Raw genomic sequence first — 17,080 nt, forward strand, 5'->3', positions numbered from 1 at the left:
GACAACAATCTGTCTCCATGGTCAACCAAAAATAGTCACTCCTCATGATCTTACGTGCTAACATATGCCTTCCCATATGTGGTCCACAGACTCCTACATGAACCTCTCTCATCACTCGATCGGCAGAAGCGCGGTCTAAGCACAATAGTAACATCTCATCAGTTGATCGTCTATACAATGTCTCTCCACAAATCACAAATCGGGTGGCCAACTATCTCAATGTTCTCTTATCCTTGGTTGTGGTGGCCTCAGGATATGCACCAAGTCTCAGAAACTGGTATATGTCATGGTACCAAGGCAAACCATTATCCAACTTTGCCTCATTAATCAAGCAACAATAGGTAGGAACTGATCTCAACTTAATCAGTAAAGGGTGAACGACGGTATCAGTAGGAATATCAATCATGGAAGCTAGAGTAGCTAAGGCATCAGCAAACTGGTTATGCGCTCTAAGCAGATGCGTATACCTCAAATCATCAAACCTTCCAACCAGTAGCTCAAAGTATGCGTGGTAAAGCCTAAGCTTCACATATCTAGTCTTCCATTAGCCCTAAATCTATCTCAATACCATATTGGAGTCACCAAACACCTCCATCTGTCTAATCCCGAGCTCAAGAGCTGTCTCCAATCCCAAGATACAAGCCTCATACTCAACAATATTGTTTGTGGCAAGATGTCCATCCGAAAATGCCAAACGAACAGATCTAGGAATGTGGTCACCATGAGGGGATATCAACAAGACACCTATCCCAAATCCAGAATTTGGCCGCACCATCAAACTACACCAACCTGACAGACTAGTCACAGTAGCAACATCCTCATCTAGGAAATCATCATTAAGAACTTTACCATCAGAAATTGGTAATGAGGCTAAGTGATTTGTAACGATGCTTCCTCTGATAGACTTTTGAGTGACATAATAAATGTCAAACTCAGTCAGAAGTACCAACCATCTCATGAGGCGACCGACCAAAACAGACTTGTCAAACAAATATCTCAAAGGATCTAGACGAGATATCAAGTGCACTGAATACTCAATCATGTAATGTCTTAGTCTTTGAGTAGCCCAAACCAATGCCAAACAGAAACACTCAATCATGACATATCTCATCTCATAATCTAGCATCCTCTTACTCAAATAGTAAATAACTTGCTCTTTTCCTGAATCATCAAGTTGAGCCAACATGCATCCCAATGCTACGTTTGAGACTGGCAAGTATAGTAGTAAGGGATGGCCTGGTGTAGGAGGCACCAAGACTAGAGGTGACAACAAGTACTCTATGATCCTATCAAATGCGCGTTGGCACTGATCATCCCAAACAATCTGCTGATGTACTGAAGTCTACCCAAGAAGCCTATGATCTCTCTCTCAGTTCATCGGCACAAGCATGTCAAGCATGGCTCTAACATTATCTGGATCCACCTCTATGCCTCTCTCACTAACCATGTATCCCAATAGCTTCCCAGAAGTCACTCCAAAAGTGCACTTCTTGGGATTCAGTCTCAATCTAAATTGTTTGATCCTCTCAAAGAATCTCTCCAAAGCTACTAAGTGATCTGCAACATCTCAGGATTTCACTATCATGTCATCTACATAAACCTTGACATCTCGATGCATCATGTCATGGAAGAGGGTGGTTGCTGCTCTCTAATAGGTAGCTCCTGCATTCTTCAACCCGAATGGCATGACTCTATATCAACAAGTACCCCACTCAATAATGAATGATGTCTTCTCCAAGTCCTATGGAGCCATCATAATATGACTGTACCAAAAAAATCCATCCATAAAGGACAACATCGAGTGACCTGTTGTATTGTCAACTAGCATGTCAATGTGTGGGAAAGGAAAATTATCCTTAGCAACGGTTGACCTTGTTGACATCTCAAAAATCAACACAGACTCTCACTTTGCCGTTCTTTTTGGGAACAGAGACGACATTGGCTAGCTACTCGGGATACTCGACCACTGATAAAAATCCTACACTGAACTGCTTCTGAATATTCTCCTTCACCTGCAAGCTCCAACGAGAGTGCAATCGTCTCAACTTCTGCTTGACCGATCTGGCATGAGGCAGAAGTGGTAAGCAATGCTGGACTATAGATGGATCGAGGCTTGGCATGTCCTCATAAGACCATGTGAAAACATCCAAATATGATATGAGCAACTGGGCGAGGCTATCTTTCTCATCTGTAGATAAGTCCAATTCGATTCTCAGCTCCATAGGCTGATCTGTTGTGTCAAAATCAACAATCTCTGCGTCTCTTATAGCAGGTGAAACTTTCTGATCAATGGGGCCCGAATCAGAAGCAGAAGATGAATCATCATCTGAATCATGTTGTGCAATCTCATCATCTATATCGAATATCTGTGATATGGGTGAAGAGAGTGCAGATAAAGTAATATCATAAGAGATAGGCAAATACTTGAAAATTCTCAAATCCATAAATGAAGAGTCATGAACATCGTCAGAACGAGAGACAAATCCCAATAAAACATCAAATGAAAGAGGTGGATCCACAAAGTCGGACGCTTCCTCAACTGGGCTAATTGGGCCATCAAACAAATCATCAACAACTATAACATCATTTGGAAAATCTGAAGCTAGAGTAGTTTGGATCTCCTCAACAACCTCGATGGCAGACACCTCGAAGATATCGAATGGTGAAGCAAGCTCAGGCTGAACTATCTCATCGATCTGGCTCATACTTATCGCGAGCATCTCATCAATGTACTCGTCGTGCAGAACAACTCCATCCACTATGTCTCCGATCTCGGAAAATGTCCTATGCTCCTCGATCTCATCAGGGAAATAGAGAGTCATAAAGCTCATATGATATGGAGATGATGGGACGATCAATGCAGACGCCGAAGTGCCAAAAGCTTCATCACTCAACCGTAGTTGATGTACAAAATGCTAAAGCTCGGCCTCCTAAGCAGTGTTGAATGCCCCAATGATCCCATCTAAATGCGTTTGTAGCTTTGGTGCCCTCACAAAGTAGTCCGCCAAGCTCATGGTGTATGGGCAAACAGGATAGTAAAAGGGGGTGTGAGTCAATCGGACCATCACCCTTTCCTTGTGCAATCGCGCCATATATCGATAATCGACCTCATTAAGGATGAAACCGAGCCTAAAAGGAGTATCATGATCAACTGTGGCAATGAACTCTCTAGAGCCATGTTGATGACGTCCTAGACCCAAGCCAGGTAAGAAAGACATAAACCTCATCATGTCCAAAACCACTATACTACCATGCTCATCAAAAGGAGGCGCATGTGATCTCTACAGAACTGCTCAACCTCCATAGTTTGTATCTAATCAAAGGTGAAGCCAATCAGAAATAGATCATCGCCGCCATGACTAATCTCCAATACTGGCTTGAAAGTAGAATAAGAGTCTCTAGTAGACTGTATAGTAATGACTCTGCCCTCATGTATGAACTTCACCTTCTGATGAAGGGAAGATGATATAGCTCTAACTCTATGAATCCAAAGCCGACCTAATAACATGTTAAAAGACATGGGAATCCTTAAAACTTGAAATAAAGCAGAAAATGTGACCGAGCCTATCTGCAAGTTCAATGTCAACGTACCCAAAACATCTCTGCATGTACTGTGATAGGCTTGAACCGTCTGAGAAGATGGCTCAAAGTCTGAAGGTTTGAAGCCGAGAGCGACTGTTGTAGCTAGTGGGCAAACGTTCAGGGCAGAGCCATTGTCCAAAAGAGATGGAACTCAATGCCTAGAACAACCAACAAAAATGTAGAGAGGTAGAATATGGTCAGAACCTCTAGGGGGTAGATCATCAGCAGATAAGACAATGTATGTGGCCCTGTCAGCTGTCAACATGTGAATCAATCCCTTAGGAGAGGTAGATGTCTCAACTCGTATCTGACTCAATGCTCTGACCAGTGCCTCTCAGTGGGAGGTAGATGAGGCCAAAAGACTCCAAAAGGAGATGCGAGCCTGAGTACTCTAGAGTTGTCTCAAAATCTCATCGTCCTCTCGAGTGACATCGCTCTCTATAGGTCTAGCAAATGTGGGAGACTATTTTCGTACCACTCTCTCCCCACGGATGACATACTAAACATCCTATGCAACCATCTCATCAGGATCTCAACTCAATATAAACGGAGACTGAATGCTATAACATGGGTGAATCAATGACCCAACCATGGTCAACTGCAATGGTGTCATATCAAGGACCAATCTAAATGGTGCAAATGCTTGTGAGTTTGAGATCACTCCATCAACCTCATAACTCTTATCCACTACTATGGACTCCGACTCATAATCATCCCAACTCAACATGTGAATGTGATCATCAGACTCAGTGAAATCCATGGAGTGTATGCCATCGGTCGGAGGGGGAACCACGTGTGTAGTATGAGTCGGTAATGGGTTAGTGGTTACACTCAACTAACCTAAGTGAACCACGCCTTGATCAATCAAATCATGGATGACGTGCCTCAGAGCAGTACAACGGTCAGTCTCATGCCCTGGCCCTTAATGGTATGCACAATGTAAATCCATCCTAAATTGTGGTGAGACGAGTTGAGGTAATGGCTTAGGAGCAAGAGCTGTCAATAACCCAGCCTCTATGAGCTTCCAAAGAGCTTGGCTTAACGGCATACCCAACTGTGAAAATTGTCTCTGCGTCCTCAAAGCAAAAGGAGCTGAAGTATGTGGAGCTCTAGGTCTAGGATAGGAAGCTGGGTGTCTCGTTGCAAATTGTGTTGCATAGCATGGTTGTACTGGAGTAAGATAGGAAGTTGAAGGTCTCTCTGTGCCCTGTGCGGCATAATAAGGCAGTGCTAGTGCCGAAGACAAGTAAGCTTGATCATATGGCTGATGAGGTGCTCATGGCCTATACTACACATGAGGTGGTGGTGGGTAGTGGAATCCAGAAGTCTGCTCAATTGTCTGATAGCGTCTAGGAGGCCTCAACCCTGCTGAACTGATAGCACCCACATCTCCTGGCCTCTGTCCTCCTAAAGGCCTCTTCCCCTTAGAGTCAGTAGGGGAAGACTCGAACCATAATCCTCTAGTTATGCCCTCCTCTATATCGTATAAGGCTTGTACCAAAGATCCAAAATCCGTATGAGGGAATCCCATCAAGTGCCTAGCAAATCGAGGCTACAAGCTCCTCATGATCATATTAATCTAATCCCTCTCAGATGACCTATTAATAACCTGTGAAATCTTCTTCCTCTAGTGGGAGATAAATGAGGTGACTAACTCCTTGGCCTCTGCCTCAAAGCCTCCAACTCTCTCCTCGAAACATCAATGATAGTGTTAAATGCAAATTGTCTCAAAAATTCTTGGGCCAAATCATCCCAAGTCTGGTGGCGTGATACATCAAATGAAGCAAACCAACGTTGTGTCGCACCACTCAGGGACATAGGGAAAAGCATAACCATATGGGCCTTATCCAATCCATGGGCCCTCATAATCGTACTATAAAGCCTCAAATGGATGCGAGGACAGCCAATGACCATGTATCTCTTAATCTCAGGCATCCTAAACTTGGACGGTAAACTGGCCATTGGTGTTCCATCAAAATCCTCCCAAGTAATGATCCATCTGAAGTCCTCAACTGCCTTAACCTTTGCTCAAGTCTATCTATACGAGCATGTGGATCCTCTGAGATTGGGGTAGGCACTGTGATAGGAGGCGGGGCAACCTCGGTCTGACTATGCAGAGTGAAAGGTATAGCCTGTGGTGCTGACTGACTGGGTGGAGGGGGTGGTGGTACTATAGTCATACTGTGCGCCATCCTGAGGCAAAACCTGCTGGGCCTGTTGCCCATCTATCATCTGGTAGAGGCCAGCTATAGCCTCCTGAATCGAAGCCATGGCCGAAGCAAACTAATCGATGGTAACCACCTGCAAATCCATATCCCTCTGATCTGATCTCTGGTTTGACTGGTCTGATGCTCTAATCAATCTACCCCTAACTCTAATCCAAGAAGATGAACCTAGATCGAACCTGTCAATACTCCTACAATAGTGGAAATACTAGATAAGATACCGTGTAAGGGAAACTCCATAAGGAATGTCTATCAAATATGCTGAAAGGTAACCCAGAAGTAATCAAACTAATATCCAATTATGAGCAAATATACGAGAGACTACTACGAAAGTAACTAAACCTATCACTACTGAACTGACTCTGAAGGCCTACAAATGCACCTAGTGTTAGGAAAGGAAATCCTGATTGAAAGATTTAAGGCTCAACCTACAAGGTCAAGATGGCTCTAAAAAGAAGAGGAGTGAACTTTAAAGAATCCCTAGCAGAAGCGACCATACCCTTCAATGGTACGCAACCCTCTGCATGCTTCCAAAGAGACAAGGTGCTTCCATACAAGGTGGTCATCACCTCCACACATGCACTACCTCGACATCCCAAGGGGGTTTCCTATAGTGAAAGCTCTCACAACTCTCAACACTCAATAGTAAACTAAACTGCACAGTGAGTGGTGTGGGTGCATTCGAAAATCTTATGAAGCTAAAGGAGAAAATGAAACACACTGGTCACACAAATATCCATAAAACCTAGCTCTTAGCTATACAAGTCTTCAAAGATCGGACTCCAATCAGCGTCAGTATGTTCATTTCCCCCAGAATGCTCCTAAACATTGATATAGCCCATTGCTAGACCCTACTCCTAACCAACTGGCTTGGTCAAAGAAACAAGCACACACGAGGCCTCACACTTGCAAATGTAAAAACTGAAATGAAGGAAATGATCGAAACCATATGATTGGAGGTAAGAGGATTGATATACGACCCACATGGACAAACAACATGCAAACACATAGGAGAAGAGCAATCATGCAACAGGTAGTCAAGCAAAACGCAGGTATATCATCCATGTCCACATACAAGCTAAATAAGAATATAAAAATCAAAATGAATAGCAACAAAGATAGCATGCTCAAAGATAATCAAGATAATATCCAAGCAAATGAGTCAATCACTAAGACAAACAAGATATACAGCAATATGAACATACATGTCAAAGTGGGCAGGATAATCATAGTGAGAGCAAAATCAATATGCTAAGACAATCAAGAGAATCAATCAATATCATCAACATGCCAATGTCCCAAATGGATATAGTGGTCAAGCATAGAAAATCACCACATCAAAATCCTCAATGTGTTATGATCACTCAAGCATAGAGAAGCACAGAGAGAAGGTATCCATCAATCGCCTAATCAAACGCCACATTTGCCTCATCTTAAGTTCAAGTTCGACCCTCTAAATTTCCCCAACAGAGTCGCCATTTTGTGGACCCCGTATTTTGACTCGATGCGTTCTCACTCGATGGCGAAACTCACTTTTTTACTTATTTGGTGGAAATTTGATTTTTTTTTTTTTTTAGGAAAGACTTGGAGTCGTCACTTATTTTTGTTTTATTTTTAAAGGAAAAACAAAATAAAAAAGAAAACTCTAAGTGTGACTCCTTATTTGGAAAAGATGGTCTACGAAAAACCAAATCTAGGCTCGGGGGTCAAGTTACTTATTAGGAAGGTATGATAAAGACCGTAACACCCCTTTAAGTCCCTGAAAAGGGGTCTCTACTAATAAGATGAAGGAAGTATGACAATTGGTAAGGAAATCAATGGATACCAAAATGAAATAATCAAATAATAAAGCGAATCATGCATAAGAATAAGTGAAGTGGGAATGAGATCGTACCTTAGCAAAAATTAATAGTGCGCTATCATGGAAATAGGGTTAGCTCAAGTATAAAATCATCACATGCATATCAAAGAGCAAGGCAAAGATCAAGCAATACTCATTAAGCATAACAACTAACAATCAGAAGAGTAAACTCATATGTAGGGCCCCCACCAAAACCCAATTGATTTCGCATGAATTAATCTCATGGATTCCATTGTTTCTAGAGTTACGAAAATTCATTCATGCTTATTAAAAAATCAAGGAAAACGAAAAATTATTTTAAAATTAAAGAAAATTTGAGAAAAGTGCTTACATGAAAGGAAATATAGCAAGTTTATTTAAAAACAGGATTTTTAGCGACTTAAAACCCTAATGAATGATGAAAAGTGGTAGAATTAAAAAATATTTGAAAACCGAAGTGAAATTAAAATTATTTGAAAGAAAACTAGAGTTTTGAAATTTATTTGAAAATTGAGATCTCGAAAATTATTTGAAAATTGAGATCTCGAAAATTATTTGAAAAATGGAGTTTTGAAAATTAATTGAGAATTAGAGTTTTGAAAATTAAATTATGAAAATTGGAATCTTGGAAATTATTTGAAGATGGAATTTTAAAAATAAATAATAATTAAAAAAAAAACAAACAAATGTGAAAATTGGAATTTTGGAAATTGGAAATTAAATTCGGAAATTGGAATTTTGAAAACCATTTGAGAATTGGAGTTTTGAAGATTAAATTATGAATTGGAGTTTTGGAAATTAATTGAGAATTTGATTTTTGAAAATTAAATTATAAAAATTGGAATCTTGGAAATTATTTGAAGATGGAACTTTAAAAATAAATAAAATAATAATAATAATAATAATAATAGTAATAATAAACATATGTGAAAATTGGTTTGGAAATTGGAAATTAAATTCGGAAATTGGAATTTTGAAGAATTATTTAAAGATGGAATTTAAAAAAAATAAATAAATAAACAAATGTGAAAATTAGAATTTTGGAAATTGGAAATTAAATTCGAAAATTGGAATTTTGAAGAATTATTTAAAGATATAATTTTAAAAAATAAATAAATAAGTAAATAAATAGAATAATAATAATAACGAAAATATAATGATTAAATAAATAAATGTGAAAATTGGAAATTGGAAATTAAATTTGGAAATCGAAATTTCGAAAAATTGTTTGAGAATGGAATTTTTAGCGATCATTTGAAAATTGGAATAGAAATGAGATTATTCGAGAAACTGGGATTTTAAGAATCATTTAAAAAAATTTATGGAAATCAAACTTTGACACCAAACTTTGACACATGAAAAAAAAAATAAATAAATAAAAATTTCCACCATGAGGCCACAACTGGACCCATGTCATTGCCACTTATTTATTCAGAAAACTTGAAATGCCCCTGCCACTTATGAGAATTCCCATGCCACCATTGACTTGTCATCCATCATTTATTTAAACCTTTTCATGTCATTAGTGAATTGCCACTTCTGGAAGAGGAATAATGAAGCCCCACTTCTTTATGAAAAGCATCAACTCGCAGCCCATGTACACCCGACAACACATAAGTCACCATGCAGGGCCTCAAATGTGGGAGTTCATCTCGGCATTGAATTGGAGGTTGGGGATCACATGCGGGAGACCGGTGACGGTAACATTAGTGCGACATGTGGCGGCGGCGACAATGCCAACAAGGCCAGTGCTGGACCTGAGTTCGAGGATGCGGAGAGGGTGATGATCTTAACCGTTGGATAAGGCGGAGAGGATGGGAGAGAGTGGGTTGTTGGTGGGGTGAGAACGGAACTGATCGAGGAGTGTGACAAGGGTGGTGGCTACAAGCCATAGCTGGAAGGAGAGACCTTGAGAAAGGACCACCCCCAATAGGTATGTAAGATGAGGATTTGAAGGGTGGTTGGTGAGCATGTTGAGGTTTCTTGGAATTAAAACAATCATGACTTCTCCAGCTACTTCTAATCCAAGAGAAAGAGGAGTGATATCCAACAGCAATAAGTCTTGAACTTTCTCATTGTCCTCACTACTCAAAATGGCAGCTTGTACTTCGGTAAAAATTTCAGCAGGAGTTGAAATGGGTTCAACAGGTGGGACCAAGTTCCAAATCATTTTTCCAAAATATCCAGCTGTACCAATACCTTCCTAACCTTGAAAGTGAACAAACAATCCTTTCTTCGAACCATGAGTTGAATAGATACATAATAAAGACCTCAGGAGATGTTTGTTGATATTCAAACCAAGAATAAAGTCGTGCATAGTCTAATATTCTCAAGAGAAGTGGGTACCAAAAACAAAGAGTGAACAAAAAAAATCTAACAAGGATGGAGGAGATAAAGTAAAGCTACAAGTCATTGAATAAAACCTTGTTTCATGCTTTGATCAACAGGCCTGAACAGGTGGTTGAAACCAATTGGACTTTAAATGAAAATCAAAAGCATGGCTGGTAAAGCTAGAACAAAGCTCAAATCAATCTAAAAAAAAAAAATCAAATGAAAATGAAACATGAACATTGTATAGTTCAACCCAAATAATAAAAAAAATCAATAAAATGACAAAATGCATGACATGACACCCATACCCAAAATTAACAACAAGTAGATAGGCCTTTGATGGCCATGTCAAAGCATCCAACAAGCTTCAACAGTAGCAAATGAAAGAAATGCAAAAATGAGTGGATATTTTACGGTGAAGAACTTACCTCTCGGAAGACGCAGGCAAATGAATCCCCCTTCATTACTCTTTGTTTCGACCTCTTCCTTTCTCCAGAACTCCCTCTTGCTCACCTTTTGAAGAACCCAGAGAAGAAGAAAAAAAAAATCCTTTCCTCCCGTTCCTCTATTTTTTCTTTTCATTCAAGCCTCTACCGACTCTCTGCTCCTACTTAAACCATCATTTTCTTTATCTCGTTTCAACCATCCCCTCTCTAGCTTCCCCATTACTTCAACCACCGCCATTGCCTGGTCACATCCAAGGCTACGCGTCTAATGCATAATTGACAAAATGAAACCGTATGGAAAACGGAGGTAAGTCAGGTCAAGTGGGCCCACCTAACCTACCTCATTAAATTGTTTGGAAGGTGGAAAAATGGAACTATTTAGTGAAACATTTTTCTTTTGATTTTCTTTTTTAAAAGATAGAAAGCAATACGTTGTTTTCAAACTAAAATTGCCTGGAAAGTGATTTCCCACTTGCCCGGAAATTGCCTTGAAACTGGGAACTTAGCTGGATTTAAAAGCAACAAACCTGGTTGTCAGTTGATCAGCAACAACTGTGAAAACAATTAATGGCTGAAAGTATTGTCACGTTTTTTCTAGAGAAGTTAACTGACCTGCTTTCCCAGGAAGCATTTCTACTCAGCAGAGTAGAAGAGCAGGTGAAGCTGTTGAGTAACGAGCTCGAATGGATGCGTCTTTTTCTCAAAGACGCGGATGCGAAGCGCAGATATGATCCAAGAATCAAGCTCTGGGTGAGTCAGATCAGGGACGTAACCTATGACGCCGAAGATGTCATCGACAGGTTCATGTTCGAGATGAATCACCAACAGCAAGGAAGTCTCAAATGCCTCAAGTTCCTTAAGTTACGATTTGTTCACAAGCTCGAGTCTCGAATCAGAGAGATCAATACCAAGATTGAGAAGATCATGGCTAACAAATCAAGGTACGGTGTCGAAACCTTACCAGCTGCAAGCTCGTCCAACGAAGGTGTGCCACATAAAGAGAAGAGGGCTCCGATTGTTGAAGTCAACGTGGTGGGAATTCAAGAGGATGCAAAAAGCGTTAAGCAAAATCTGCTTAATGGAGAGATGCGGAGAGCTGTGGTGTCCATCGTGGGCATGGGTGGCTTGGGAAAGACTACCCTGGCTAAGAAAGTCTATAATGATAATGATGTCCAGCAATGCTTTGATTGTCATGCTTGGATTTATGTCTCTCAAGAGTATACAATCAGGGAGCTTTTGCTAGGCGTTGCTGTTTGTGTTAGGGTTCTCTCCGAAGAGGAAAGGAGTAGAATGAACGAGAGCGAGTTGGGGAATAGGCTTCGTGATTACCTGACTACCAAGAAGTACTTGATAGTTATGGACGATATGTGGAGAAATGAAGCTTGGGATAGGCTGGGCTTGTATTTTCCTGACTCAGGTGAATGGCAGCAGGGTGTTGATCACCTCACGCAATAAAGAGATTGGTTTTTATGCTGATCCACAAGCCATTCCCCATGAACTTTCTTTTCTGACTGAAGAAGAGAGCTGGGAGCTCTTTCTCAAGAAAATTTTTCTGGCTGGGAGTGCAAATGCTGTTTGCCCCAGAGAATTGGAAGAGTTGGGAAAGAAAATTGTAGCAAATTGTGGGGGTTTGCCCCTTGCAATTGTGGTCTTGGGAGGCCTTCTATCAAGAAAAGAAAAGACACCGCTCTCCTGGCAAAAAGTACTGGACAGCCTGACTTGGCACCTAAATCAAGGTCCAGACTCATGTTTGGGGGTCCTTGCTTTAAGCTACAATGATATGCCGTATTACTTGAAGTCCTGTTTCCTTTACTGTGGTCTTTTCCCAGAAGACTCAGAAATCAGGACAGATAAGTTGATCCGCTCGTGGGTTGCAGAAGGGTTTATACAAAGAAGAGGAGAAGAAATAGCGGAAGACGTCGCGGAAGATCACTTACAGGAATTGGTACATAGAAGCTTGATTCAAGTGGCTGACAGGAGTTTCGATGGAAGAGTGATGTCCTGTCACATGCACGATCTGCTCCGAGACCTTGCCATTTCTGAGGCCAAAGATACAAATTTTTTTGAGGGATATGAAAGCATTGATTCTACATCCCCTGTGAGTGTTCGTCGACTAACCATTCATCAAGGTAAGAAGACTAATTCTAAACACTTGCATACTTCACGTAGTCTCCGATCTTTCATTTGTTTTTCTGTATGCTTCCAAGAAAACATTTTGAGATCTTTACACAGGCGTGTCAAATTGCTCACTGTACTGGACCTAGAACGCATGCCTATCAATACCATCCCAGAAGGCATAGGAGAACTTATCCACCTTAAGTACCTGTGCTTAAGGGAAACCCGCATAAAAAGGCTTCCATCGTCCATAGGTCGTCTTTCAAATCTACAAACCCTAGACTTTCGAAACACTTTAATTGAAATAATTCCTTCTACCATTTGGAAATTGCACCATTTGAGACATCTATACGGTCGTGGTGTGGTTTCAAGCCAGTCAGTGATAGATAAGTGCAGGAATGGTCCTTTGAGTGTTGGCCACCTAACAAACCTCCAATCGTTAGGTTTAAGAGCAGGCAGTTGGTGCTGTGGTGAAGGCTTGGGAAAATTAATTGAGCTTAGAGAACTGACAATTCTATGGACCGAAATCGCACAAACAAAGAACCAGGGATTTTCCGAGTCAGTAAAAAAGCTAACTGCTCTTCAATCCTTGCGTTTGTATGCTATACAAGAGGAAATAACCATGCCGCACCTCATGCCTTTCTCAGACCACACCTACCTTTACCATCTAAGCTTAAGTGGAAGGCTCGAAAGGTTCCCTGATGAAATTGAATTCTACCCTCCAAACCTCATCTCCTTGGAATTGCAATGTTGGAATATAGAGCAAGACCCAATGGTGACCCTAGAGAAGCTGCCAAACTTGAGATTTCTCACATTATCCCTTGGTTTCTCTATGGTAAAGAAGATGGTCTGTGCTTCTGGAGGATTCCAGCAACACGAAACCCTTAAGCTCTCGAATTTGAAAGAATTAAAAGAATTGATTGTGGAGGAAGGGGCAATGCCTTATCTGAAGGATTTAGTAATTGAACATTGCCCTAAAATGAAAAGGGTTTCCCATGGATTGCTGCAACGAAAAACTTTGCAGCACCTAAAGTTGTATTATTTGTCTCCTGAGTTAAGGGATGAGCTTTCTCGGATAGAAGGAGAAGATCGGGAGAAGATCTGCCTCGCCACCTCAATACGCGGGTGGAGGCGTACGGCATCATGAAGGCTCAGGAGAAGTTTCATAAAGCGCTACCAGGAAATGCTTGGACTATATAGAAGAGCATTTCCAATGCAACAAATCTTTCTCTACTTGTCTAAGCTCGTCTTTTTCCTTGTTTTTTCTGCTTTTGTGAAACATACGTGTTTGTGTAAGATGCTTCCACGTTTTCAAATAAAGTGATCATGCAGTTTATAATTGAACCTCACTGGAGTTTTAATAAGAGAAAACCAACAGAATACATGCAAGAGTAGAAGCCCGTACACTTCTAAAAGCTGAGGCATGCTTAGGAAGTGTTTTTAAAAAACAGTTTTTAAGAATAAATTTATAATATTTTCATAAATAAAATTATATTTGAAAGTTGAATTCTAAAAAACAGTTTTCGTTCTTAAAAACATGTTTAATTAGTTAATAAAAACAACTTTTAACAATAAATAAAATGAAAACTTGTTTGGAAGTTGTTATTGTTGGTTTTTTATTTTATTTTTTTAAAGTTGGGTATTTTCTTTAATTAACCTGATATTGTAAAATTATAAATAATTTTTACATTCACACTTCATTAAAAATAAAAAATATTCCATTTTCAAATTTTTTTTTTGCATCAATTTTAATTTTTTAAAATAAAATATTACTTTGTAAACATGTCTAAGTATGTTTGATTTCAATAATTGGTAAATTATTTGAGCAAAATATCATAAATTGGTAAATATTAATAATTGGATTTTATTGGATAAAATTTATGATATCAAACAATAATGCATTATACTTGGAAACTTATGATCTATTTTTTCTATTTTAAATGTAATTAATAATATAAAAAATTAATATATTTATGATAACTTTAACAAAATTAATTTATTTGTAAAAATTTATTAATTTTTACTATTTTACATATATATATATATATATATATATATACACACACACTAGTAGAAAGCACATGTGTTGCACGTGAAGATATATGTAGGTATGCGATTGTTGATATATGAAATTAATGAAATTACATTGTACTTGTAGGAAAATAGATCAAATATAATATTACTGTAGACATATTTGTGTCATAATCTATACATTTTGTAATCCATCATTATTGTGATGTATCATTTAAGAAAATTAACTTAGTTGTTTTCTTACAAAAGTTTGGAGGAATTATGATCATTAACTACTTGTTTGTCTTTGCAGTAGTCTGCACTATAGTCTTTTTTTTTTCCTCATGCAGAAAAGTTACACATATTTGAAAATGTATTAGTTGAAATAGAAAAATAATGTTTCAAAAAAATATATGGGCAAAATATTTCAACATAAGCTAATGGTACATTACCTTATATTATTTTTTGGGTTTTTTTTTTTTTGCTCATTTTTCTCTCGATGTTTATAAATTTGCATTGAAGAAATAAGTTTTATTATTTTTAAATTCAATTTAGAAAATGGTAATATTGTGAAAGTTACATTCATTTATAATGATACCAACATATACTTACCTCAATAATATAAAATTATTCTCTTTGATGTTTCTTTTTCCAGAAATGAGTTGGAAATAAGATAAGTTTTGTTTATAAAATTTCAATTTAATTATTTTGGGCAAAAGTATATAATATATTGGACATACCTGTTAAGAAAGTTGACATCCTATGGTCTTTTTGATGAGTTTGTTTAATAAGTTTCACCTAACTGAGAATAGTATAAAGATAAATTTATGTGTAATTCTATTAATATTGTTATATTATCGATAAAAAGATACATACATGTGGACCCCACATTTCGGGTCATGCATTTACCACTCTATGACGAGCTCGATTTTTATTTGAAAATAATTTTATTATTAAAAAAAAATGACTTAGAGTCGCCACTTATTTTTGTTTTAGTTTTAAAAGGGTAAACAAAATAAGAAAGAAAACCCTAAGTGTGACTCGTTATTTTGGAAAAGGTGGTCTATGAAAAACCGGATTAGGCTCGGGGGTCGGGTTACTTATCGGGAAGGTACGGTAAAGACTATAGCACCCCTCTAAGTCCCTAAAGTCGAGTCTCTACTAATAAAATGAAGCTGACGTGACAATCAATAGGAAAATTAATGGATACTCAAATCGGTCATGCATATATGGGAATCAAAACATGTATAGAGAATGACTAGAATGGGAGTGGATGGGTACTTAGGCCACGAACGAGCAATGCGCTATCATAAAAATGGGGTCAGTGTACAATAAAGAGCACAAAACGTATCACATGCATCACCAAACATAAATTAAAACTGCTCGAGGGAAAATTGGATTTTTGAAATTTATTTGAAAATTGGAGTCTTAGAGATTATTTGAAAATTTGAGTTTTGGAGATTATTTGAAAATTGGATTTTTAGAAATTAAATGTAGGAATGAGAATTTTAGAAATTAAATTTGAAAGAAATCGGAATTTTGAAAATTATTTGAGAGTTTGGGATTTTTAAAAAATTAAATTACGAAATTGGGGCTTTTGGAAATTAAATTTTAAAAGAAATCAGAATTGAAAATTATTTTAGAAGTAGAAGCTATGAAAATTGAATTATAAAAATTGGAAATCTTAGAAATCATTCGAAGGTAGAATTTTTAGAAGTAAATTAATAAAATGATAATAATAATGATAATAATAAGTAAGTAACGGAATAAATGCGAGAATTAGAATATTGGAAATTGAAAATTAAGTTCGGAAATTGAAAATTTGGAATTTCAAAAAACTAAATTTGGAAATCGAAATTTTGAAGAATTATTTAAGGACATAATTTTAAATAAATGAATAAGTGAATAAATAAATGAATGGAATAATAATAATGACGAAATAATAATGATTGGATGAATAATTGAGGAAGTTAGAATTTCGGAAATTGGAAATTGAACTTAGGGATTGGAAATTTAAAGAATTATTTAGGGATGAAATTTTAAATACATGAATAAGTGAATAAATAAATGAATGAGATAATAATAACGAAAATAATCATTAAACAACAGAATGTGAATAGTGGAATTTTTTAAATTGAAAATTAAATTTGGAAAATGGAATTTTGAAAAATTGAGAATTTTTAAAAGAAATAAATAAATAAATAAATAGAATAATAATAATAACAATGAAAGCAATATTTAAATGAATGAACGTGAAAAGTATTTTTTGAAATTTGAAAAATTATTTAAAGAGGGAATTTTTAGAATAAACAAATGGAATAATAGTAATAACGAGAATAATAATGATTAGATATAATAATTGTGAAAATTGGAAAGTGAATTTAGAAATTGGAAAATTGAAGAATTATTTAGAGATGAAATGTCGGAAAATTAAATTTCGAAAGTTGGAAACCCGAAAAATTATTTTAAGGCTGGAATGTTGGAAAATTAAATTTTGAAAACTGGAAACCCAAAAAAAATTATTTTAATGA

At 37.5% G+C, this 17,080-nt stretch overlaps 2 protein-coding genes across 2 annotated transcripts; one reads left to right on the forward strand and one right to left on the reverse strand.

The window, feature by feature from the left end:
• Window positions 1-556: 556 nt before the first annotated feature.
• Window positions 557-1,042, reverse strand: LOC104881769 (uncharacterized). Its single transcript, XM_010662973.1, has one exon. The coding sequence runs from the start codon at window positions 1,040-1,042 to the stop codon at window positions 557-559; it is 486 nt and encodes a 161-aa protein (XP_010661275.1).
• Window positions 1,043-10,991: 9,949 nt separating this feature from the next.
• Window positions 10,992-13,686, forward strand: LOC100265863 (disease susceptibility protein LOV1). The gene is made up of 2 exons (XM_059743018.1): window positions 10,992-11,777; window positions 11,842-13,686. The coding sequence occupies exons 1-2, from the start codon at window positions 10,992-10,994 to the stop codon at window positions 13,684-13,686; spliced, it is 2,631 nt and encodes an 876-aa protein (XP_059599001.1).
• Window positions 13,687-17,080: the final 3,394 nt, after the last annotated feature.

Source organism: Vitis vinifera, chromosome 15 (assembly GCF_030704535.1).
Source record: "Vitis vinifera cultivar Pinot Noir 40024 chromosome 15, ASM3070453v1".
In the NCBI taxonomy this organism is placed as follows: Eukaryota; Viridiplantae; Streptophyta; class Magnoliopsida; order Vitales; family Vitaceae; genus Vitis; species Vitis vinifera.

Coding starts and splice junctions, on each gene's coding strand:
- LOC104881769 (XM_010662973.1), bottom strand. CDS start 1,042: ATGATTGAGTATTCAGTGCACTTGATATCTCGTCTAGATCCTTTGAGA.
- LOC100265863 (XM_059743018.1), top strand. CDS start 10,992: ATGGCTGAAAGTATTGTCACGTTTTTTCTAGAGAAGTTAACTGACCTG. Junction 11,778..11,841: donor CTACCAAGAAGTACTTGATA/GTTATGGACGAT, acceptor TTCCTGACTCAG/GTGAATGGCAGCAGGGTGTT.